General features: G+C 49.4%; 9 protein-coding genes and 1 non-coding gene across 10 annotated transcripts; 3 read left to right on the top strand and 7 right to left on the bottom strand.

The window, feature by feature from the left end:
* Positions 1–1121: 1121 nt before the first annotated feature.
* F4817DRAFT_361415 (carbon-nitrogen hydrolase) lies at positions 1122–2150 on the bottom strand (the record flags this gene model as incomplete). Its single annotated transcript, XM_049306403.1, has 1 exon — positions 1122–2150. The coding sequence occupies one exon, from the start codon at positions 2148–2150 to the stop codon at positions 1122–1124; it is 1029 nt and encodes a 342-aa protein (XP_049155300.1).
* A 665-nt stretch (positions 2151–2815) lies between these two features.
* On the bottom strand, positions 2816–4104 carry F4817DRAFT_349396 (GAF domain-like protein). The gene is made up of 4 exons (XM_049304822.1): positions 3910–4104; positions 3722–3836; positions 3516–3596; positions 2816–3432 (listed from the first exon to the last, which is right to left on the bottom strand). Exons 1-4 carry the CDS (start codon positions 3910–3912, stop codon positions 3077–3079), a joined length of 555 nt encoding a protein of 184 aa, XP_049155299.1. The 5' UTR covers positions 3913–4104; the 3' UTR covers positions 2816–3076.
* Positions 4105–4385: 281 nt separating this feature from the next.
* On the bottom strand, positions 4386–5278 carry F4817DRAFT_361414 (uncharacterized protein; the record flags this gene model as incomplete). Its single annotated transcript, XM_049306402.1, has 2 exons — positions 4386–4786; positions 4864–5278. 2 exons carry the CDS (start codon positions 5276–5278, stop codon positions 4386–4388), a joined length of 816 nt encoding a protein of 271 aa, XP_049155298.1.
* Positions 5279–6579: 1301 nt separating this feature from the next.
* Positions 6580–6651, bottom strand: F4817DRAFT_t140. Its single transcript has one exon. It is a non-coding gene; the product is annotated as a tRNA-Cys (tRNA).
* A 632-nt stretch (positions 6652–7283) lies between these two features.
* On the top strand, positions 7284–8864 carry F4817DRAFT_250119 (uncharacterized protein). Its single transcript, XM_049299155.1, has one exon. It carries the CDS (start codon positions 7375–7377, stop codon positions 8794–8796), a length of 1422 nt encoding a protein of 473 aa, XP_049155297.1. The 5' UTR covers positions 7284–7374; the 3' UTR covers positions 8797–8864.
* On the bottom strand, positions 8853–11830 carry F4817DRAFT_349390 (ArfGap-domain-containing protein). The gene is made up of 4 exons (XM_049304821.1): positions 11065–11830; positions 10967–10983; positions 10747–10857; positions 8853–10682 (listed from the first exon to the last, which is right to left on the bottom strand). The coding sequence occupies exons 1-4, from the start codon at positions 11177–11179 to the stop codon at positions 8934–8936; spliced, it is 1992 nt and encodes a 663-aa protein (XP_049155296.1). The 5' UTR covers positions 11180–11830; the 3' UTR covers positions 8853–8933.
* A 53-nt stretch (positions 11831–11883) lies between these two features.
* F4817DRAFT_349388 (RmlC-like cupin domain-containing protein) lies at positions 11884–13425 on the top strand. The gene is made up of 2 exons (XM_049304820.1): positions 11884–12398; positions 12558–13425. Exons 1-2 carry the CDS (start codon positions 12261–12263, stop codon positions 13068–13070), a joined length of 651 nt encoding a protein of 216 aa, XP_049155295.1. The 5' UTR covers positions 11884–12260; the 3' UTR covers positions 13071–13425.
* Positions 13295–15942, top strand: F4817DRAFT_250075 (PLP-dependent transferase). Its single transcript, XM_049299153.1, has 3 exons — positions 13295–14781; positions 14850–14971; positions 15088–15942. The coding sequence occupies exons 1-3, from the start codon at positions 13899–13901 to the stop codon at positions 15667–15669; spliced, it is 1587 nt and encodes a 528-aa protein (XP_049155294.1). The 5' UTR covers positions 13295–13898; the 3' UTR covers positions 15670–15942.
* F4817DRAFT_250076 (uncharacterized protein) lies at positions 15943–16663 on the bottom strand. The gene has a single exon (XM_049299154.1). It carries the CDS (start codon positions 16516–16518, stop codon positions 16216–16218), a length of 303 nt encoding a protein of 100 aa, XP_049155293.1. The 5' UTR covers positions 16519–16663; the 3' UTR covers positions 15943–16215.
* Positions 16664–17842: 1179 nt separating this feature from the next.
* Positions 17843–20651, bottom strand: F4817DRAFT_250054 (uncharacterized protein). The gene is made up of 2 exons (XM_049299152.1): positions 19963–20651; positions 17843–19897 (listed from the first exon to the last, which is right to left on the bottom strand). The coding sequence occupies exons 1-2, from the start codon at positions 20255–20257 to the stop codon at positions 17940–17942; spliced, it is 2253 nt and encodes a 750-aa protein (XP_049155292.1). The 5' UTR covers positions 20258–20651; the 3' UTR covers positions 17843–17939.
* Positions 20652–21940: the final 1289 nt, after the last annotated feature.

Genomic DNA, 21940 nt, shown 5'->3' with positions numbered 1-21940 from the left:
GAGGGGTTGGTAGTTCAGTGAGACATACCTACCTAGGTATAAACCACGCATGCTCTCTCAGGTAAGGGAGACCCTGAGGATCGACCGTTACCAGCTTAGTATCCGATAAGGAAATTGCTCGCGTGCCTCCTTTTCCCGTGTGGGAGGTAATAACAGGGTCCAACCTTGAAAATACACATACACAACATATCCAACATATCTTAGGTATACATGCATACGATATCTATAAGTGTTACAACAGTTCAAACCCCAGTGTAACTAGGTACCGTCGTTCCTTGGTGGCTTTATGGCACAAGCCGATGACGCCGCGGCACGGCTATTCGGTCAAACACCAGATGATTGCGAGGGCGGCGTACGGCATATCGTGTTCATACGACGCCGGAAAGCCGCATATGACTTGGTGGCGGAGACGATCCACAAGCGTGTGAAGACGAAAGGAGTATAGGTTATTTGTGTATAACACTACGCGCGCGTTTTTAATAAGGTAGGCAGATTGATACAGTAAAATACATATTGCTCATGGCTATACGAAAATGTATGTTCGGTACGTTTATTCTCGGGTAAAAATCGCCCGCGTCGAAGTGAATTGCCAGGAGAGGAATTGATAGTAGAATAGGTATGAAGGCTACTAGAATGATATCTCACGGAAAAGGGTAGAGGATAATAAGTTATACGCTATGTTAAAAGATGATCAAAGTTCATAAGACAGACCAAATTCATAAGTAGGTAGGTATCTAAGACATATACAAGACCTCTTTTTAGACGGTCATATAAATGCGCCGACAATATAACTATAACCTCAGATTTTGTCGTAAATCATACTTCGTTAAGGACCGTCTGCCTCTATATTATTTACAATAAGTGATAAAAATAACCACTAGAACTTGCAGAGTAGTGGTGCCTATGCTTTCAGAGGCAATAAGACAAGATAACCTCCCAAGGAACACTTAACCTTGCGTCCAAGCTGTCTCCCGCGGCAACGCTCAGTTCTATTATCCACGTCCTATGCCTTAGGTAGGTTAGGTAGGTAGTTAGATATATCTAAACCCACGTTAAACCCTCCTCCCCTTTAACCCAGCGAAACCAACTCCTTACTCACCACCACCACCATCACCACAACCTCACTTGGGCGGATTCGGCTCCTCAAAACTAATCTTGCCCTCATTAATATCCGGGTAAACATCGAACCGCCGCTGCGTCGCGAGCGGGATATTCCGCCTAGTCTCCTGGATCTTCTCGCCGTCCAACTCCCAATACACAACCTCCTCCTTCTCCCGCGCCTCGACCAGCACCCGCGCCATCGGATCGACGACCAAGCTGTGCCCGTACGCGTGGTACGCCGCATCCAGGTCCCGCGCCGGACTGCACAGCGCCACGTATACCTGGTTGTCCACGGCGCGCGCCTGGCCCAGCAGCCGCCAGTGCAGCGGGCCCGTCGTCAGGTTGAACGCGCCGGGGTATACCAGGGCGAAGGCGCCGCGGCGCGCGGCCAGCGTCGCTAGCTCGGGGAACCGGATGTCGTAGCATATAGCCACGGCGATCTTGCCGTACCCGGGGAGGTCTACAATGGTCACTTTGTTCCCCGGGAACAGCACCTCGCTCTCGCGGAAGGTGATTTTCCCCGGGATGTCGATGTCGAAGAGATGTACTTTGCGATGGCTCGCTAGCAGCGCGCCGTCGGGCCCGAATACCAGAGACGTGTTGTAGTACTTATTCGTGCTGGGGTCCGGATCCGCCTCGGGGATGGACCCGCCGACGAGGAAGGCGCCGGTCTCGGCGGCCATGGCGGAGAGCGCGTGGTACGAGGGGGACTGGTCGGGGGACGGGGGGCCGGGGAGGAGGGTCTCGGCGTACTGCGGGAAGTAATTGGTGCCGTAGGGCGAGTTGAAGCATTCTGGCAATACGATGAGTTTAGCGCCTGCTTGCGCGGCCTCGACGACCTTGTCCCGCGCGTGGGCTAGGTTGGCCGTCTTGTCGAGGCCGCTGGCGAGCTGGATGCAGGCTAGCTTGATAGGCTGCTTGAGGACGGGCGCGGTGGAGGTGGCCATGGTGCGGGCTGCGAAGGATAGGGAATTAGGTGTTAGAGTCCGGGGACGAGATGTGGTCGGCTTGGAGTAGAAGGCTCGTAGGGTCCGCAGGAAGCTTCTCATGGTTATCGCATTATCACCGTTCGCGAGGACGAGGACGAGGTGGGATAAAGCTCCTCGGCTGCGAGATCGGGATTTCGGAATTGGAGGTGGGTTCGGTTTGAAGCGGGTTTGGCGTCCGGTGCGGGGCGGGTGTGTTGGATTGGTGCATAAGCTGATAGGATGGAAGGTTAGATTGAATATTGGCATACCCGATACTCTCCTTATTAGTATGCTAAGTTATTCTTAGGTGTTTTCGCAGGTATTTCTGTTATTTTTGATATTTCGAACTGTATTTATTATATCTACTTATTTACATATCACTCATGTGCTTCCCTCAGTAGAACCTCTCGAAGTAGGCTGTTTAAGGAAAGGGTGCGGTAATGATCCGAATTTGTAGAACGCGCGACTTACCATGGCGGAGACATTTGCTTGCCGAACCCAGCACCGACAGCTTGATTGATGTATGTATAGGACGCAGTAGTTGATATAAGGACATTCCTGACATTAATGGTAGAAGGGTTCTAGGGTTGTTTTGTATGGATAAGCATATCATAGGAGTAGTGGTCAGAGTCAGGGGAACTATCGGATTTGTAAACTCGACAAGTTGGAGGGCACGAATAGAGCCCAAGTGATTTAGATGATCAAAGCTATTGCTTATTGCTTATTTGCATTAATTCGGCGTACAAGTCATGATATGCTATTGATAATGCGTATGGAATATGATTAATTTGCCCTGCGATTGAAATACGCCTCGTAGGGACAAGACATAGGTACATCGTCTTAATCAGGTTTGGCAACTTCTGACGCATCAGGGCGACATATTTCCACCACAGCCTGCATATGGGAGACCTTATAATAAGGCCTTAGAGATAATCTAACCTATAATAGGCCAGAGGCTATGGTTGAGGCCAGTGATAGTTCCGTAAGCCGCCTTCACACTTCCTGCTTCACCAATCAGAACTCCTCCCTATCAGCTCTGCCAACTGCTCCAAGTACTTCTTATCCACGTCATCGAACCCGTTGAAGTCCGCACAGTCGACGTCTATGATAGCCACCAACTTCTTCGCTTCTCCGCTCCCGACGACAATAGGTACCACGATCTCACTCTTGCTATCCCCGTCGCAGGCGATATGTCCCGGGAACTTCTCGACGTCGGGAACTAGCTGCGTTATTTGGGTTTCCGCCGCCGTACCACATACCCCTTTACCGAAGGCGATGGTTTGGCAGGCGACTTTGCCCTGGAACGGCCCTAGGACGAGCTGGCGTTTTGATGTTGTCGTCTGCGGATCAAGGGTGTAGAAGCCTGCAATGGCGTAGCTGTAAATTCGAGTACTTATGTTTTAAGAAGCCGCAGAGGCTTCTTCCGTATTTCAATATTTTACTAACCTGCCCAGTTCACCTGGTTGCTTGGGTGAGGCAACGATTTATAAGCGTGCCATAAGAGGGATGCTGCGTTGGCAAGATTGCTTCAAGGAGTCATCGGTCAGTCCAACTCCAAGCCGACAATACTACTTTGATTAAATACTCGAAGACATACCATACCTAAGGAGGCAGAAGTATAAGTGTGAGTCTGGTGCTTGAATTCTGAGGGCATGAACGCACCCAGTTTCTTTGGCCGTCAAAGAGACCTTCCGCCTGTAAGAGGACTTGCGTGTAAGCCTGCTCTTTTGTCACGCCCTCGGCAAAATTCGATGCATCTGCATGGACCTATGAGTATAAGTCAGGGGATGAAATTTCAATGTCTAAGTTTAGGGGAAGAGGGTTTTTTGAGATTTCGAACCATTTTGTAGCCCACAGCAGTGTCACAAGTCTTAAATCTCGGGATCTCTGGTGGTATATCCTAGTCTTCCCAGTACAGTATAACCACTGCGGATAATGTCACACGCTAATACCCGTATTTATATATAGTTCGCATATATCCGACTTAACTTGCAACGATAGAGACGATGACTCGTGAGGGAAAAAGGGTTTTTGCATGTCGAGCAAGCACGCGATTGTTAGCGGGAGGGACCCACTTCGCCCGCTAACTAATACCGAGATTAGCCCTACCGGTACCCGAAACTACCGCTAACCTAAGCGCATCGGCGTGGCAGCAACGGAGTAGCTGTCTACGTACCTTCCTCAGGCATATAAATAGGGGTCTCTCCTATAAGACTTATAAGACTTATAAGACTAAAGCATATACACGAGCAGGAACTTATCTCTTCTGCATCTCGATACACAATAATAGGATGTCAATCTCCCAACTATACTCGCTCATAAAGACATCCCCATCAACGCTGCTAATTCGGCCGCATTCTCTCTAATATCAGCATCTACCGTATCATTCCTACATATCTTCTTAAACTCCTTCCTCCAGCCCTCCCACCTCTCCCGCATCAAAGGTCCCTCATACCGCGTCAAGTAAAAGTGATACAGTTCCTTGCCGGCAAACCGCATCCACACAGCCGCCGAGGGAATATGCACTTCTACAGGCTCGTAATCCGACCTCGACGCCTTCTTAATCACATAGCAGCCCCAGTCTCCTAAAAGCGGCATGTCCGCAAACGGGCCGCCCATGAAGACTATCGCGGCAAATGAGTTGATGTTAGTCCATTGAGAGTTAGCCGCTTTTTCCGCGCTAGATTCAGGTCGACTATATGGCCAACCAGCTGACGCTGCACGACCGTTAGCACGCGCTTACACTTACACCCGTACGGTACGACAGGAGGAGAACACATGTTGAGTAACTTACAATGCCAGTAATCGCTAAACGAGTTCCAGAATCTAGGGAGATCCTGCCACAGCTCAGAGGCCCGGACCGTCCCGGTTCCGTCCATGAAAACTTCCAGGCTGTCTCTTCCCGTGCGGTCGACATGTGGAAGCTTGCTGATGGTATCCAAAAGATTGGCAATCTTGATGTGCTCCGAAGGCCAGTCCACGATGACGTCAATGATAAACCCCCAGAGCTTGCATAGCTCCTCGTTTATTTCCTCGGCCGAGGTTGTGTCAGCAAGGGTTTCCTGGTGCACGTCTGCAGTGATAAGCATTCCCGCTTCCTCGGCTTCTATATCATCCTCGAGGTAAGCCTTAAGCGCGGTAGTCTGCTCTGTGGTCGCTACCTCATCTTGGACCTTTTCGTCAAACCAGGTGTTTGGAATGACAATCATTTCGAAATTGAATGTATAGACATACAGCCCGAGTTGCAGTTAGATATCCTAAAAGACGTTGCGGCGAGTCCTGTGTAAATCAATATCTAAGAGGATAACCTCGTGTGATACCCAAGTCCGACTATAAAGTCAACTGCGGATGCCAAGACGGTGGATTGAAATATCAACCGCCAATCGGTGGTTAACCGACAAGCTGCTTAATCAGTAGGTAGGTTATCCACAGAAGGACCTTGTTTTATCGTAACTTGTTAACGGGGGTCTCCGAAAGGTTAGCCGCGTTGGGCTCCATCCTCACCCAACCCTTATTACCAAGACTTCTTAACTCCGCTACGATATCACCGATGGCACCAAATCGTCTGCAGATATCGGGGAGTATACTTCGTCTTAGCCTTAGGTTTGCGGGATTCTTTCCTAGGAATGGTGTATCGTTGGGGGTTTTCCGCACCACCCTCGTCTAAACGCCGAATCTTAGCTCTACAAACAAACAAGCAACTAGGGCCATACAAGACAAATCCTTTGTGATTGACGGTTTGACTGAAGCTGTGGCTTGGAGGTTTATATATAATATGTTGGGCATAATGATAAGGAGCTAACCTACTGTATACTGTCCCTTTAACTATCACGTTTGTGGGTGTTGATTTCTATCTCTAGTTATCTAAAGCCATTATATAACTTATGAAGGGCTGATGAACACTCGGCTCTCTTACTATATACATTCGCTCTAGAAACATGATTTGAAATAAAAACTTCTCTTATGCTTGTATGTATATCACCCCTTGACTACTAAGTCAGATGTTCCTAGGAGTTAAGAGGCGACTTGCTGTAAGTACTGTTTCTTAATTATAAATTGACTCATACCTCATACTTGTGATACCACAACTATTATCATATCGTGGAACTTTGAAAGCTCTTTTTCTTTTGGTTTTTGAAAAATGAGAAGAAAGGTGTTCACTATGCTCATACTACACTAGAGGTCCTTGCTCCTTGAGTTGTAGCTATGATTCTTGCGGGAAAAAGCCCCACTCCGCTCAATATGATATTATGTTCACGTGGGACTGGCGTAAAAGACAATACTGTTCTTGCTAAAGATGAAAATATAAGCTTCAAAGTCATCATACTCATATCCGATGCCCACGTATTCCAATCGATATACCAAGTCGCCATATTACCTACGTTAAACTGAGATGAACAAAGAGAACTGGCTTCAAACACTGAAAATATTTTTTTTACATAAAAAATGAATATGAACTTTACAAAAAGCAAATGTCGAATATTATTTTATAATTCAACCGACCAGAGAAAGGAGCCTGCCGGGATCGAACCAGCGACCTAAGGATCTGCAATCCTTCGCTCTACCACTGAGCTAAGACTCCACGTGACTTGAGAACTCGGCTGCTTGCACTCGTTTATGTAGCAAAGTCTCGGGCGGAGTCTAGTCTCTACCTATGTAGTCTTAGACGACATAGGCTAAAAAGACGCCATCGTGTAATTAAATTTTGATAGAAAACAAAAAGTACCTATAGCACATGTACTAGCTAGCTAAATACTAAGTCAGATCTGTTGCTCATATACCTCTATTGGATCGCAATGTTGTCGCTCCACTCGATCGAGTTATCCTATGCATACCTCAGATCTTCAACTCTTCACTACGTAGGTACCTAGGTATTTCCGGGGTAGACAAGGTACCAAACCGGGATGTTCATGCACAAGTTAATTGGCGGCCCGCATGAAAACCCCCCGGGATCCAACGTCGTAGTTGCGATAAGTGTTCAGTTAAGATACTACCTAGAATAGCATGCATGCCACGCTCTCGGAGCCAGATGTCCCGGATAGCCTGTTATTCTCAACAGATCTGCAGATATGGGCGCGAACTTGCTATCTCATAATTTTATCATTGTTTGGTTTCTCGAAATGAGTTTCTTTACCTGTTCTCACTACTAGATAGCTTAGATACTCACAGTCCTTACAAAATCTGAGAGTTGTTAAACTGTTGGGTACCTGAAGTATACTATGCCTTAAACCTGAACGAGAATCCAAGTCGGGAGGGTCAAAAGTAGACATAAGAACAACCCTGAGATGGGCCACCCGCCGCGACAATGGGCGCCATGACAATACGAACAAGCAGGCGAGCCCTCGTCTCAAGCACTCGCCTGCGACAAATCGTCCTCATCTCCGTGATATGCCTGGCATTATACTGCTTCCTCCTGGTACCCGACCACAGCCTCGACTCGTCGCGACCAGCTATGGCCGATACCTTTCACCACCCACACTCCGCCCCTAACTCCAACTCCAACTCCAACTTCAACTCGAAGAACAAACCACTGCTATCACCCGCCCTCCTCAACAACCGCATCCTCACATCCGCGCAGTGCACAACCGCCTTCCCAGACCTAACCAAAGAAATCGACACCGCCGTATCCAAAGGCCCCTTCACCCTGCGCCGGAACCCGCACGGCCTCGGCCCAACCATCCTACGCATCCGCGACCGACGCCTATACATCCTCACCTACGCGCGCAAAGTCGACTTATCAGAAGACATGCTTCAGCACCGCTCCGCAACCCTGCACCAGCTCGCCAACGCGCTCCTCACCGCTCCCCCCACCGAGCCCCTCCCCAACACCATCCTAGCCTTCAACCACGAAGACGACCCAACCTCCCCTTCTCTATCGTACTCGCGCCCCGCAGACCCATCCTTCAACGGTCCAAATAAACGTTTTTTCACCATCCCGCACTTCAGTTTCTTCTCCTGGCCCATCTCCAGCGTGCGCTCTTTCCCGCGCGCCGCAAAATCCACCACCGTTCTCGAATCCCGCTTCCCGTCCTGGACCAGCAAAGACCCCCGCGCCATCTGGCGCGGCACAACCTGGTTCAACAGCCCGCGCGGCGGCGGCCGTCTCCGCCACGACCTGGTCCTAACCGCGCGGGGGAAACCATGGGCGGACGTAGAGCCCCTCGCCGCGAACGGCAGCAACGCCTTGATGATCGAGGATTTCTGCCGCTACCGATATATCGTGCACACGGAGGGCGTGACGTACAGCGGGCGGTTCCAGTACCACCAGTTGTGCGCGAGTGTGGTCTTGGCACCGCCTATCGCCTGGATGCAGCATGTCACGCACCTTGTGCGGCCCGTCTTTAGTTACCAGCTTGAGGGCGTGGAGCGCACTGTCCTTGATAGTAGTAGGAAGTTGGTACCATATCCGGCGCCCTGGGTGAAGGATGCTTGGCCGAAGGAGTACGATCCTCGGGAGGCTAACATCGTGTTTGTGGCGCCGGATTGGAGCGATCTCGAGACTACGGTTGAGTGGCTAGAACGGCACCCTAAGATTGCTGAGGGCATTGCGCGGCGGCAAAGGGAGCTATTCGATGGCGGGGGATATTTCAGCCCCGCGGCAGAGATGTGTTACTGGCGTGCTTTGCTCCGGGGTTGGAGCGAAGTGGTCCGGACCGAAGAACAGGGCTTCGAAAACCTAGAGGAGATACCTTGGGAGGAATTCAGCTTGAAAGAGATCCATAAGTAGCTCGCCACGGAAAAGATACGTAGTATAGGGGAGAACATGGGCACAATGGTTGGGATATATACTTTCTAAATTTTCTTCATTGATATGATACACCTTGATTATTATTTTATATATACACGTATGTGCAGGGCATCTAATTAACCGCTCCTCGCGCTCAGGCTGGCGAACGCATCTGGACTGTGTCGGCCGTTATTCCAAGCCATCTCCATTCCAAGAGTCATGCTCTCTCTGCTTCTGGCACCTGAGGGAGCTGGATTGGAATTACTGGGTACTGCGAACGGCGATGGAGCCGCGGCTGCGTTTGGAACGGGGGTTGCCGCATTGTGCATAAAGGGGTTATTGCTTCCCGCTAGGGGTGATGATGTGTTTTGTTGCAGAGGTACCTGCGGCTGTGCTGGTACAGGGGCTGTTTGGTTTATCTGCGTACTGGATGCACTCTGATCTTGGACCTGTGGACGAGCCGGGGCTAGATGAGGGTAGTTATATAGAGCCATGATTGAAGCGGTATTAGGCCTTTGAGGCTGCTGCTGTTGGTATATCGGTTGAGTTGCCACTTGTGCAGGGGGTTGCGTCTCGTACCATGCTTGTTGGGCTGGCTGAGACATCTGGGCTGGAGCGGACGCTTGTACAGGCTGACTCGTCGTAAAGAACGGGTTGCTCGGGTTGCTCATATTGCTCGCATTGCTCGCATACACAGAGTGGGATGAGTTATAGAAATTCTGTTGCGACTGTTCGGGTATCTGATTTAAAGTCGGCGACACGACTCTAGTAGGAGATCTAGCGAAAGGGTTATTTGCAAGAGAGCCCTGGTTCTGGTATGGGGAAGTGTTTAACGAAAGTGTAGGCTGCGGATTTGCAGGAGCTTGTAGGAACGGGTTGTAGCTCTGCTGTTGCTGTGGAGGCAGCTGAAAATAGCTCTGACTGCTGGCAAGTGAGGACTGTGTAAAACTCTGTGTTTGCGGAATTGGTGGAGTCATCGGTTGCGAGTAGAAAGACTGCGACATGGGCTGCGGAGCCGGTACTCCCCCAGTATGATGTGGGAAGAGTGCCTGTTGAGGAGCCGGTGCTATAGACAAGTTCAAGTTCTGTAAGCTCTGGTTCAAGTTAAAATCGGCTTGCTGGCTCGGCATCCCAAATGGATTTGAAGCATAAAAGGGGTTCCTGTTCTGCAAAGTTCCCGTTGACTGCGACGACTGGGGTTGAGCTGGCTGTATGTCCCACGGGTTGTTTGATGCGGCGCTAGCTGGACTCCGCGCTGTCGGTGGACTAGATTTCGACAGCCCGATGGAGGGCGCGGTTCTCGGCGTCAAGGGTTGAGGTGTTAACGATCTTGAGGTTGGAGGAGGTATAGAGCTGTCACGACTTGGTAGAGATAACGGGGGTCCTCCTCCACCTTCTCCTAACCGTACTAAAGCTTCTATTGTCTTTTCAAGGTTACCATTGACACCCTTTAAAATCATAGCGTTGCGTTTGTCGTCCGTAAATCCCATATCCCTAAGCTGTGTTAACTTCTGTGCCATATCCTCCGGGGTGTCTTGATGCACGCTAGCTCCAAAGACCTTAGGAGCCTTGTTGCGCGACTGGTCAGGGCTGCGTGGAGGGTCGTGGACGCCGAAAACACTTTCGCGTGGACGCGTATCCTTCTTGGACCGAAAGGAGAAGAAACGACTACCAGTCTTGGGCGGTAACGGCGGCGGAGTACCTTCGTCTGAGCTTCCAGTATTATGCTTTTTCGTACCGTTTACAGCCTTCTGTTGCACATACTTGGCCCGTATAAATCGTTCCATGGCGGAATCAGCTTCGTCAGCATCGATAGGTACCGGCGGCTTCTTATTCTGGGGATTATGAATCTTGTTCGACGCGTCGTTTCCCACTCGCTTCATACTCTACTAATGCAGTTAGTCAAGACTGAGCGAACTCCATCTCTGGGGGCTTCTAGGTGATTCGTACTTCGACTTGATCGTTGGACCAGCTGTCCATACTGAGCGATTTAACTTTAGATATATGAGTGCCCAACTTGCGATGGATGGCAGCGCATCGCATGCACAGAAAAACACCAAGCTGCAACTATATTAGCGTCGAGTTCGTGTCGATTTTGTTAGGGATAGATAATGTAGATGGCGGCTAAAAGTCTACGATGATGGTGACGGAGGAGGCCTCGAATACGTACATTCCATGATGCCCAAGCTAGAAGACGCAAGTTAGCTCTGTAAGTTCGTTTCTGTATTATAGATATGAAAGGGAATTAGCTCTGCGGGTAGGACGTACATGGATTTCTTGCTTGACAATCGGCGCAAAAATTATTCCCTGGTACATTATGTACAAGATCCTGCAAGACCTTTTCATTTCGCGCCTGCTGGCGCTTGCTCATGAGCCCAGACATATTTGCGCTCGTTATTTGAATTATAAATGTATGCTCTCGTGAGCATGGGTCGAGTACGAGTCCGGTTGCAACGGCGCGCGGCTGAAAAAAACAGGTTGAGCTTCCGACAAACAACAAAATAGGAAATTCGCGTTGGAGGCTGGGAGACGACTGAAGCCGAAGGAGGGTATGTCGCTGTTAGATATAGGTCAGGGGGGTTATTTCTTCCTCAATTCGGATTGGGCCTTTATCAGCTGGAACTGAGCATTGTGATTTGAGAGTTGTCAGATTTAAAAGGGAGCGTAGCATGTACACACATGCGTTGCGGACCGATACGAATGAAATATCTCGACAATTCAACTCAAGAAACCGAAGAGGAAGAAGACAAAAAAAGGAAACTGGAGAAAGAGTGCGTCCTAGGTCATTTTCGACTCCAAACGAAGTATGAAGATTGAAGAAAGGATCGACGGTACCTAAGAGTCTAAGACGGGGTTTAAGACGGGGGTCTGGATCGCAATGACTTCCACTTAAGAATTGAAAGAGACCCCACAAAAAATAAAGGAGGAAAAACGGGAAAGCACTTTACACTAGTTAACCCATTTTAACGCCTAGCCGAGCTGAACTTAGCTTAGTTCTAGCGCCCACTCATAGGAGGTATCCACCACTTACATCACCCCACTTTAAAATAAGCCTAACAGCCCGAATCCATTTCTCGCTATCTTTCAATTGGATCCTTATTCAATATAAACAGCCTACAGCCAGACGCCAGACAGCTGCCCTTAAAGCCATCTACCTACGTTGCCCATGGATATTCCCCTTATTTTAAGCGTATTTCGTGCTTACACTTCCTACATATTTATGTACGCAAGGCCTTAGACTTATCTCGTAAAGACAGGGAATTAGAGCTCTAGTGCTTATCAACGATGATGACGAGGCATATGGACCTAGACATGGGTTTCGTTCATACATACTCCCAGCGGTGTGACCGTTCTACCGGGTTGAATATATTATAACTCGATACGCACTCGATACTGTCATGTCACTATGAGTTTCCTACATATGTGATACCTTCGTCTATGCTTAGGACTTCTTGAAAACAGTCATGTCGGGCATAGAACTCAAACCGTCGTTTCCCGCGGGTTTTCCATCAGCCGCTTCTGAGCCTCCACCTACTCAAGCCATTATCAAGGCACTTTCGCTGGTGCCTCATATCGAGGGTGGATATTTCGTCGAAACCGATGTAGGTGTCTCGAGATAGTGATATTTCCAGCAATGACGGATAACTGTTGAAGTTATTTACAACCTCTCGGCTTATTCCATATCCCAATTTCCTCTCTCACCCTCTCTCACGACGAACCCTTCGTCTTAAGCAGCAACTAACGAAAAAACCCCTGACTAGCGTGATCCTCTTCTCATACCTTCCCCTTTCCCCCAAACTCCAGCATCATCTCTTGTGCCACAGAGACTTGGCTTCGACCCGGCTCACCGCAATGCCTCGACCTCCATATTCTACTACCTGACTCCCCAGTCGCCTCAAGGCAATTTTCACCGAAACCGGGGCAGGACCGTACATACCCTACATCGTGGCCGCGGCGTATACGTGCTAATACATGCCGACGAGCCTGACCTCCCCGGCGGCGGGAAGAGGATCGAGACGTTCACCGTCGGCCCGGATGTTACCAATGGTGAGAAGTTACAGTGGATCGTCGAGGGAGGGAAGTTCAAAGCTAGCTTTTTACTTCCGGATAATGCTAGCGGTAGTGAAAAGACCAGTGGCGGACTTTTGATATCAGAAACGGTGGTTCCGGGTTTCGAATTCTGCGATCATGACTTCTTGAACACGGAAGAGTTTCGAAAGCTAGTTAGCCCCGAGAAGGCGGAAGAATTGGCCTGGCTGGTGAGGAAAGCTTAGCTCTTAGCGACGGTTTAGAGACGATGAGATAGATGTCATCTCGATCTAGCAGGAAATGAATTGTTGAGAAATTAAGCATGATGAGTATAACTTATCATCATGACTTATATTCCGAACGATTGTAGTTAAGCATTGTGCCACGAGCCTCGACTCCTTTCCTACTATTTTACTCTTCCTGGCTTATAAATTCTCGCCATTTCTGACGTATATGATAATAACCAGTGCGTTACAAAACCATGGTATAAGTAGTCGCCCACATTTAGAGACGTCGGGAGGGTTTGATCACTACTTTTGAGAACTTTTAGGCGGCTACTTGAAGTTTAACAAAGTCTACAACAAGCAGAAGTATAGACGTTACATGATATACACCCCGCACTCGTCCAATAACATCACAACTTCATTCCTAACACAAGAAGCAACCCAAGGTCCTTCAATGCTCCCAGAATCACCATAAGCGTTGAGTTACAAATGAAAACCAGAAGCGTAAGATCTAGACGGTGAGCCTAACTTAGCGTCTCCAAGCCATCAGCGTTAGAGGTAATACTTTGCGATCGATAAACCGGCACCGATCACATAATTTCTTTTCCAAGTTAATGAATATAAAATTCAGAATTTCGATCCTGGACTCATTTCACCTCGAACTGATCTGATTTGCCTTGAATACCCTCGTGAGTCGTGACTTATTCTAGCTCACTTGGCATTCCTCTTCGCTATACACATCAACCACGTCCAAGACGTTCCTAAGTCGTAATATAGTACGTATACAAACATAAACCACCATCCTTATAGACTTATACCGAGACATCCAACCTCCCCCATCCACCAAAAATGGACACAGAAACCTTCCTCCGCACCTCCTACACCCTCATCCGATCCGTCGCCGCCGTCCCCCCGGGCACATCCGCACCAACCCTCCCCTCCACCTCAACCCTCTCCACAGCCCGATCCAGCATCCCCAGCCCCTCCAGCCCCAACGCCCTCACCGGCCGCGGCCCCGCCGCCACCCTCGCACACCTAACCACCGACATCGCGCCCGCGCTCGCCGGCCACAACCGCAGCGGCCGGTACTACGGGTTCGTGACCGGGTCCACGCTGCCGGTCGCCGAGGCGGCTGATAACTTGGTCTCGGCGCTGGATAATAGCCTGCAGGTGCATTTGCCGGGGCAGAGCGTTGCGACTGAGGTCGAGGATGTGGCGTTAAGGCTGTTGTTGCGGCTGTTGGGTTTGGATTTGGATGACGGGGGTGGGGGGGAAGGCTGGGCTGGCCGCACGTTTACGACGGGCGCGACGGCGAGTAATGTTCTGGGATTGGCGTGTGGTCGCGAAGCCGTGATTAGCGCACGCTTGCCACCCGGAAGCGCGGATGGTGGTGGTGTGGGTGAATTAGGACTGCTCGGTGCGTGTGCCGCCGCGGGTGTGAAAGAGATTCAGGTCCTGACGAGTATGGGCCATAGTTCGCTATCGAAAGCGGCATCGGTTGTAGGGCTAGGACGGAGCGCAGTGAAGGAACTACGGTATAGCGAGGCTGAGCCCTGGAGGTTGGACTTGGATGCTGTGGAGAGAGAGTTGCAGCGCGAAGGGGTTGCTAGTATTGTGGCTGTTAGTGCGGGTGAGGTTAATACGGGGAGATTTGCGACGACTAGCGTCGAGGAGATGCGGCGATTACGGGACTTGGCTGATAAGTACAAGGCTTGGATACATGTTGATGGCGGTATGTTTTACTGCCCATATAATGTACGCATGTGTTGGGATAAGTAACTAATGTCTGGAAATATCTAGCATTCGGTATCTTTGCCCGCGCCCTCCCAGCAACAAGCGAGTTTGCACGGCTCCGGGATTTTACGGCCGGCCTCGAGCTCGCGGATAGCATCACTGTGGACGGACACAAGCTTCTTAACGTCGTACGTCTTATATATATTCTCCTCCTATTCTTTCCTCCCTCTGTCTATCCCAATCCCCTTTCCCCCTTAACTAGCCCCTTATATTCCTCCCATCCACAACCGCTAACCCAACCCAGCCCTACGACACCGGCATATTCTTCACCCGCTCCTCCCACACCCCCCAAGCCGTATTCCAAAACCCCAACGCAGTCTACCTCTCAACGCCGACCCCGTCCTCCGGCCCCGCCATCCCCAGCCCCCTAAACATCGGCCTCGAGAACTCGCGCCGCTTCCGCGCGCTACCCGTGTACGCGGTGCTCCTAAGCGAGGGCGCGGCGGGCGTAGCTGATATGCTGGCGCGCATGGTGCGGCTGGCGCGGGGAATCGCCGGGGCTATAGCGCGCGACGATGAGCTGAGGGGAGACTACGAATTACTAGCCGCTCTTACGGCCGAGCAGAAGGGGGTAGGGGGGAAAGAGGAGGAGAACACGCATATTGTGGTGCTGTTCCGCGCGCGTGATTCGGGGCTTAATGCTAAGCTGGTTGAGAAGATTCAAGCATCGGGGGATTGGTACGTTAGCGGGACGAAGTGGGAGGGACAGCCTGCGTGTCGTATTGCGGTGGCGAGTTGGCGGGTTAATGTTGATGAGGATTTGGCGTTTGTGAAGGGTAGACTGGCTGGGATAGCTAAGGAGTGGAAGGATGGGGGTAGTAAATGAATATCTGGGACGAATAGTATGAGTTAGGTTAAACTACATAGACTTATATGTCAAAGAGGCTTTTAGTGACAATGGCAAAAGCTCTTTTTTTCTTCCTATTGACCTTGCTAATTGACCCGTCTCTTGGATAGTCTACCCAGACCAACTTGAAGTTGTAGTAAGAGAATACTATAGTTAGGTAAGTGGCCGTAATTTATAATTCGTCTTGAAGCACTTCTCCTATCGTAATATTGAGACTGCTTCGTCCGTAAGTGACATATGTTGCAAAAGATCTCTAGGATGATCCCCTACTGAGAGAGTATACCGAGGACAGGCAAACTAACTCCATGTCGTAGTCTTCAACAGACCTGCCCATATCCTTCGAGGTGGTATGCCTCGTCATTTGCAATATTAGCATTCTAACTCGTCGTAGTAACCGACTGAATCGTCCAGCGAGCGGACTGCAAACTACAGACGGCGGATTTTATTGCAACATCAGTCCACCAGCCATCATAGCAGCAGCTCCGCGACATTCCCTTCTCATCTTATCCCATCCATCCCACTTCCTCAGCCAAACTTCCGACTCCCCCCCTTCGCCGTCCCCTTCCCATCCTTATCTTTCCCATCCTTATCCCCCTTCACCCTCCCCTTCCCAATCAACTCCAGATGTCCCGCGCGCTCCCCCAACAACTTCTCCGTCTTCGCGACCAGCCCCGCCGCAAGCCGCCGCTGCAGCTTATCCGCCGACGAGGCGTTTTTCGCCTTGGACACCCGCGCGCCCTTCGTCGACTTCGGCGGCTGCGGCTTGGCTTTCCTGCCCGAGGACGCGGGTGCGCTGGACTTTTTGGGTTTGACGGCGCCTTGGGCCATTTTTTTTTGTTTTGTTTTTTGGTTCTGCCTGGCCGGTCTGGTCTGGTCTGGTCTGGTCTGGTCTGGTCTGGTCTTTGGGTGTGAGGGTATCGGTGGATGACGTTGGCTTGGGATAGGGAAGGAATACGCGAGCGGTGTGTGGTGAGTTTATCGGGGTCTGGTCTGATCTGATCTGATATAGCCTCCGCGGATATCTGCGCTTCCGTTCTATGTATTCTATCGCAAAGCCTCCGATGCCGCTTCCCGGTTCACACTAATTGTACGAACACCAATACGTGCTAAGCTGACGCTCAAACAGAGAGTATTTTCGTCGTCGCTACCGCAGTAATTGAAGTGTATTTGGTTTTGTGGTGGCAGTGCGCGATCCGGATCTCTTCCCCGACTGTCTTCTTTGTTGGGAGGTGAGAAGTCGAGTTGCACTGCAGGAAACGAAGACTGAAATAACTTATGATTTTTTTGGAGAACCTCTATGGAGAAAATTTCCATGTGGGGCCAGAACGCCGAGCTAAGCCCCACTGCACACTGGAGATTCCCCATTTTTCCCGGGCCGCTCCCGGGGAATGCTTGGATCCCGAATGCTACTGCAGGTGCGAAGAGGGCTATGGAGGTCCGAGAATGCCGAAAGTTGATAACTGACAACTAATAGCCTAATACATTAAAGATATGTCTTCATGTAGCGATTAGCTAAGTTAGCTAGCCCAGCCTAGAGAGAGCTCCGAATAGATACGTTCATTGCATCGTATCATTCGATGAGTATTATTTGTATGGAGGTAAGAAAGTAGTAGGGCATTGTTAAATTTCTAAGACACTAAAGAGTATTACACTTATAATCATAAGGGAGTAGTTACATATTAATTCAATTCACAATAGTAATAGCCAATTCATGATTCAGCAAGATTTTTAATTCATCTCGAGTCTATCAACTCGAGGCGCTATGCTAAGCTAGCTTCAATCTTGAGCCGCGGAGGCTAGATATAATACATACAAAACAGTTATGATTGAACGATGCAATGAGAGTGTTCCCTATGCTGGGTATGGTTGGATATCGATCCCTATCTCTCCTTCTAGTCCTATATTTTGTATCCCCGAACTCCGAGTAGGAAAAGAAAAAAAGATTCTCTCCATGCTTAACAACAAAGATGAAGATCAAGTCCTAGAACGCCGCATTGTATATGCAAATATGAGTGCCCGCAGGCGTAGAAAAATATGTAGTAATACAAGGCCGTAGCGGCAATGGAAGAAAAGAAATTTCGTTCAGTTGACGTTGCCCGTAGGTATATATATGCGATGCGATGCGATGCTATGCGATGAATGTACAGTACCCTCTAATGCAATGAGACGTAGGAGACGAGAAAGGAACACGTCGACTAAATGAAACATTAAGAAGACTCTACTTCTTAATCAAGTAGCAGGCCTCGCCTCTACTGCACACTGAGGTACAGGTCATCGCCGTGTCTCGTTGGAGTCAGCTTCGGCTGCCACGTTGGTGTAGCAGGAAGGGAACCTCTAGGAGAGGGCGGGCTTAATTTATTATTCTTAGGGCCAAGCGCGAGCTCTACCGCCTTGCCGTTTCCAAGGCGTTTTGCCAATAGCGAGCTAGCACCTGCGTTGCTTTGGTTTGTTTGTGCCTGGCTCAAAGGCGAGACCGCACGTGCTATATGTGGACGCGGTTGGTCCCCCGAGCCTGATCGCGATGACATAGGAGACGGCGTTCGATGCCTATCAATTACGAAAGGACTGGGCGAGGCTTCGGTCCCAGGGATTTGCGCTGGGGGTGTTTGAAGCCTATCCGGGAACCAAGCCTCGTCATTGGGTAACCGGGGTGAGAAACGCGATAGCGGACTCTGAATCGATGGCCGCGTGTCGTCGAGCCGAGGAGGCCGCACCAACTCCGTCTCGCTAACTAGGCTTGTTTTTGACATCTGAGCACTGTCCTGGCGCCTAGGTTTTAAAGGTTTAGGATAAGGTGAGTTGCCATCTTTCAAAAGGAGAGCGTCGCCCTTCAACGTCGGGCTAGGCTGGCCAGGAGGCGAGTTTGAAAATGAGGCCCTATTCGTGGGGTCGATTTGAAGCAAAGCTCGGTTGAGGCGTCCTGAGACATTGACGTATTTGGCTTGAGCAAGCTCAGGGGTAGGGGTACGTGTTATATCTCTAGGTGTTGGGGGGTGTGACAAATGAGTCCTATCAAGCCCGTTAACATCTTCATCTACCGAACTCGTCGAATAGGAGTTGATTGTTGTAAAAGAGTCGTCAGATAAAGATGTATCAGATCGGCCGCGCTGGATCCCAAGTCCACCATAAGACATCAAACGAGTACGACGGGCTAAGCTATCTTGTGAATATACGCTGGAAGAGCGCTGATGCCTTTTAGTAGAACTCTTTTTAGATAAGAAGGCTGACGGTGGCTTGTTAGGAATTCCGTAAGCAGCTGAGACTGCTGCCGAGATAGTCTCAGTCTCCTCCTCTTTTTTTTCTATTGGTGCCACGGTCATAGGGGTATATGTGTCAAGTTCTGCAACCGCCGCGACCTGCCGGTGATCAGATTGGCGGTGTTTCTTGTTCCGCACCCAGTTTCCAAATTTATCAGTGATATACGCAGGTGTTACTCCTGTCGTATTTGTTAGGAGGCTGGTCTTGCTGGTCTGTTGTGTACGCGCAGATGACTCGCCAGACAATACTGCGTCCGACTTGAATAGGTCTTTTGGTGGAGGGGGAGGTCGAGGAGGAGCTGTTAAGTCCATAGTCGGCTTGGCGGGGAGGAGTTTTGATGTTGGTCTATTGACTGGAATCTGGGATGACATTGAAGCAGGGGTTGAACTTAAAGAGCGTGAGATGCCGAGCCCAAAGGACTCTTGACTAGGGGCTGGTGAAAGGAAAGGGCTAGGCGAAGGAAGTCTGGGTGGAGTACGAGGTGGCATAGGAGAGGCAGGGAATAGCGGCGATGATGTGCGATATTGTGGTAGCTGAGGTGGCGGTTCAAGATCCGTAAAACTCCGAGACGGCGCCGACATGAAGTTCCCCGACTCGGGCGTCTCAACTCCGCCCCTCTCCGTCATATCGGGGGTTCTACTCTCAAGCCCTTGGTAATTCCGCCTGCGCATACGTCTAGCAAAGAAGATAGCAGCTATTATGATTATGATGGCGATGATGACGCCAATAACGATTCCAGCAATTTGACCGCCCGTGAGAGAGTTTGATGAACCGGATGATGAGGAAGCAGCCTCGGTCGTCGATCCAGTTTGAGTTGGTGAGGGAGCGACTATCGACGCTGGCACTCCAGTTGGGGAGTTTGCGATTGTGGCCGTCAGGACAGCATGCGTGTTAGGTAGCGCATTTGCCACGTTAGAGCACATAAGATAGGCATCGCGCTTAACAGAACCTATCATCGATGTTAATGTCTGTAGATATCGTATAGTTAACCTAGAAGAAACTTGGTGTACTTACCAGCAATGTCCTTCTTATCACATATTCCACGTTGTTCTTCGGTACTAATACATTGTAGCGCTCCCTCCCCGATCGTGTATCCCGAATGTGATTGTTCTGAGCACATGCATTGCAACGTCGGGTTCTGTGTGCAGTCTGTCGATGGGTAGTTGGCCACTACGAACGACTCCAAGCAGGGCTGAGCACATGTCGGTACCAAGGCCGCGATATCGCCACCGAGCTTCGCGCCGGCGGCGAAGCTGGCTAAAAGGGTAATCCATATTAAGAGGCAACGAGCCAAAGACTCGAAAGCCATTCTACTCGAAATTATCTTAGGGGGCTGTCAGTATACAATATTGTCATATAACCGGCCTCCGTTCTGGTGTTGTTTTGTGGGTGAGGCACATTGCATCCTTTGATCGTCAGAGACTACTCTGGAGATCTACAGGACTCCCCGATTATGTTCGATGAAGAGCAAAAGGTGAGAAGAGGTCTCAAGAGGCCGGTCCTCGTGGCTACGAGCTGGGATATATGGTTTTAAGAGGCTGATTAAACTAACCTATGAGAGGGGGAGTGACTTAAGGATGGGGAAGCCAGCATCCCAGCACGTTGGTTCTGCACAGCCCAGAATAGACCGGATTCGAAGAACCCTGGTAAAGAAATAATATAATATATGGAAATGGTATGAAATGGAGAAAGGGCTTGAAGGATGGTGGAGCTAGGAAAGAGAGGAGGAGCTTGTTACAGAAGGTGATAAAAGACTCAGCACCGAAGGGGGCGAGAATGGGGTCAGATGAATGAAACGATCTTGGGCCTCTCTATGTACGTATACGACATACAATTTCAAGAATGGTACTATTCATGTGGGTGATGATGCTGCGGGTGCTTAAGCCACAATATGAGCGATAGAGACCGAACGCCAATAGGAAATATTGACGGCATGAGGGTAGTGCCACAGGCGTATACCGTAGATGCGGCCGGCCATGGCATTGCTTGCTTGCAGACAGCAACCCCATGCGAGGTAGGTAAGGGTAGCTAGAGGTGTCATATCTATTGTCGTGTTGAAGCTAGCACCATACGTAGAAATGGGAGTGTACGAATAAATCAATGTAGGTCCAAGTAGGTCCAAGTAGGTTCAATACATGCGAGCAGGATCAGCTCTATCGAGAAAGGATCGACAGAAGCAATTGTGATTGGGCAATTCTTTCTTAATTGGTAGTCTGCCATGCTGTATGTGTAAGAGTTCCGAATATTAAGACACGCCCGGTAGAGGCTGATCTCGATAGCGGAACGACAGGGGTGATTACTCATAAGTTAAATATAGATCTCTTCCGCAGAATAAACTCTGGAGAAGGGAAATTGTGCCGGGGAGGGGCAGACTAGGCGGTGTAATGCATATAGTAGGGGAGTATACATAGTGTACCTAATGTATGGAGGTGACACCTTGGCTGGCGCGCGTCTAACTTTAAACGTTGCCGCAAATCGCCAGAGCCTGGAACCTAGCGCTTACTGGCCAATATATTGTATGTGATATTCAAGTAGTGAGATATGTACCTACCTATGCACCTACACATCACCAAGGCTAAGCCAGCCCACAGCCGCCGCCATTCCATTGATGAATATGTAAACGCCTCAATATGCACATATATGCATTCATCCGTATCTCTTTGCATATAGCAATTACCTACCCGGGTGGGGGGGGGTCTTAAGACAATATAACTTTAAAATGTTAAAATATACTATAATGTTAATTTAGGAAAAGCCTATTAACAAAATTATATTATAATTATATGAAAAAATGTTAACGTTACTTCCGATCTTTTCTGTAAAAATATACACACGCATTAACCATACATTTTAACACAAGCCCTTTTTATAAAAATAATATATTAATTAAAATAACTTTAATATTATTAACTTTATACTATTTTAATAAATACTATTATAGCTTTAAAATTAAAATAAAAAAAAGATTTTAATAAAAAAAATAATGTTTATA

Source organism: Daldinia loculata (assembly GCF_022478755.1).
Source record: "Daldinia loculata strain CBS 113971 unplaced genomic scaffold F4817scaffold_64, whole genome shotgun sequence".
Classification (NCBI taxonomy): Eukaryota; Fungi; Ascomycota; class Sordariomycetes; order Xylariales; family Hypoxylaceae; genus Daldinia; species Daldinia loculata.
The sequence above is the reverse complement of the archived record's forward strand: the minus strand, read 5'-3'. Positions and strand labels throughout refer to the sequence as shown.

Excerpts from the sequence above, each read along its gene's own strand:
- F4817DRAFT_349396 (XM_049304822.1), bottom strand. Across the intron at positions 3,597-3,721 it reads AAGAAACTGGGTGCGTTCAT|GCAATCTTGCCAACGCAGCA; the intron begins GCCCTCAGAATT and ends TGACTCCTTGAA. Across the intron at positions 3,433-3,515 it reads CAACCAGGTGAACTGGGCAG|GCTTCTACACCCTTGATCCG; the intron begins GTTAGTAAAATA and ends ACGCCATTGCAG.
- F4817DRAFT_250119 (XM_049299155.1), top strand. The coding sequence starts at position 7,375 with ATGGGCGCCATGACAATACGAACAAGCAGGCGAGCCCTCGTCTCAAGC.
- F4817DRAFT_349390 (XM_049304821.1), bottom strand. The coding sequence starts at position 11,179 with ATGTCTGGGCTCATGAGCAAGCGCCAGCAGGCGCGAAATGAAAAGGTC. Across the intron at positions 10,683-10,746 it reads GGTCCAACGATCAAGTCGAA|AGTATGAAGCGAGTGGGAAA; the intron begins GTACGAATCACC and ends CTGCATTAGTAG.
- F4817DRAFT_349388 (XM_049304820.1), top strand. The coding sequence starts at position 12,261 with ATGTCGGGCATAGAACTCAAACCGTCGTTTCCCGCGGGTTTTCCATCA. Across the intron at positions 12,399-12,557 it reads GATATTTCGTCGAAACCGAT|CGTGATCCTCTTCTCATACC; the intron begins GTAGGTGTCTCG and ends ACCCCTGACTAG.
- F4817DRAFT_250075 (XM_049299153.1), top strand. The coding sequence starts at position 13,899 with ATGGACACAGAAACCTTCCTCCGCACCTCCTACACCCTCATCCGATCC. Across the intron at positions 14,782-14,849 it reads TTGGATACATGTTGATGGCG|CATTCGGTATCTTTGCCCGC; the intron begins GTATGTTTTACT and ends GGAAATATCTAG. Across the intron at positions 14,972-15,087 it reads GACACAAGCTTCTTAACGTC|CCCTACGACACCGGCATATT; the intron begins GTACGTCTTATA and ends AACCCAACCCAG.
- F4817DRAFT_250076 (XM_049299154.1), bottom strand. The coding sequence starts at position 16,518 with ATGGCCCAAGGCGCCGTCAAACCCAAAAAGTCCAGCGCACCCGCGTCC.
- F4817DRAFT_250054 (XM_049299152.1), bottom strand. The coding sequence starts at position 20,257 with ATGGCTTTCGAGTCTTTGGCTCGTTGCCTCTTAATATGGATTACCCTT. Across the intron at positions 19,898-19,962 it reads TGATAAGAAGGACATTGCTG|GTTCTGTTAAGCGCGATGCC; the intron begins GTAAGTACACCA and ends CATCGATGATAG.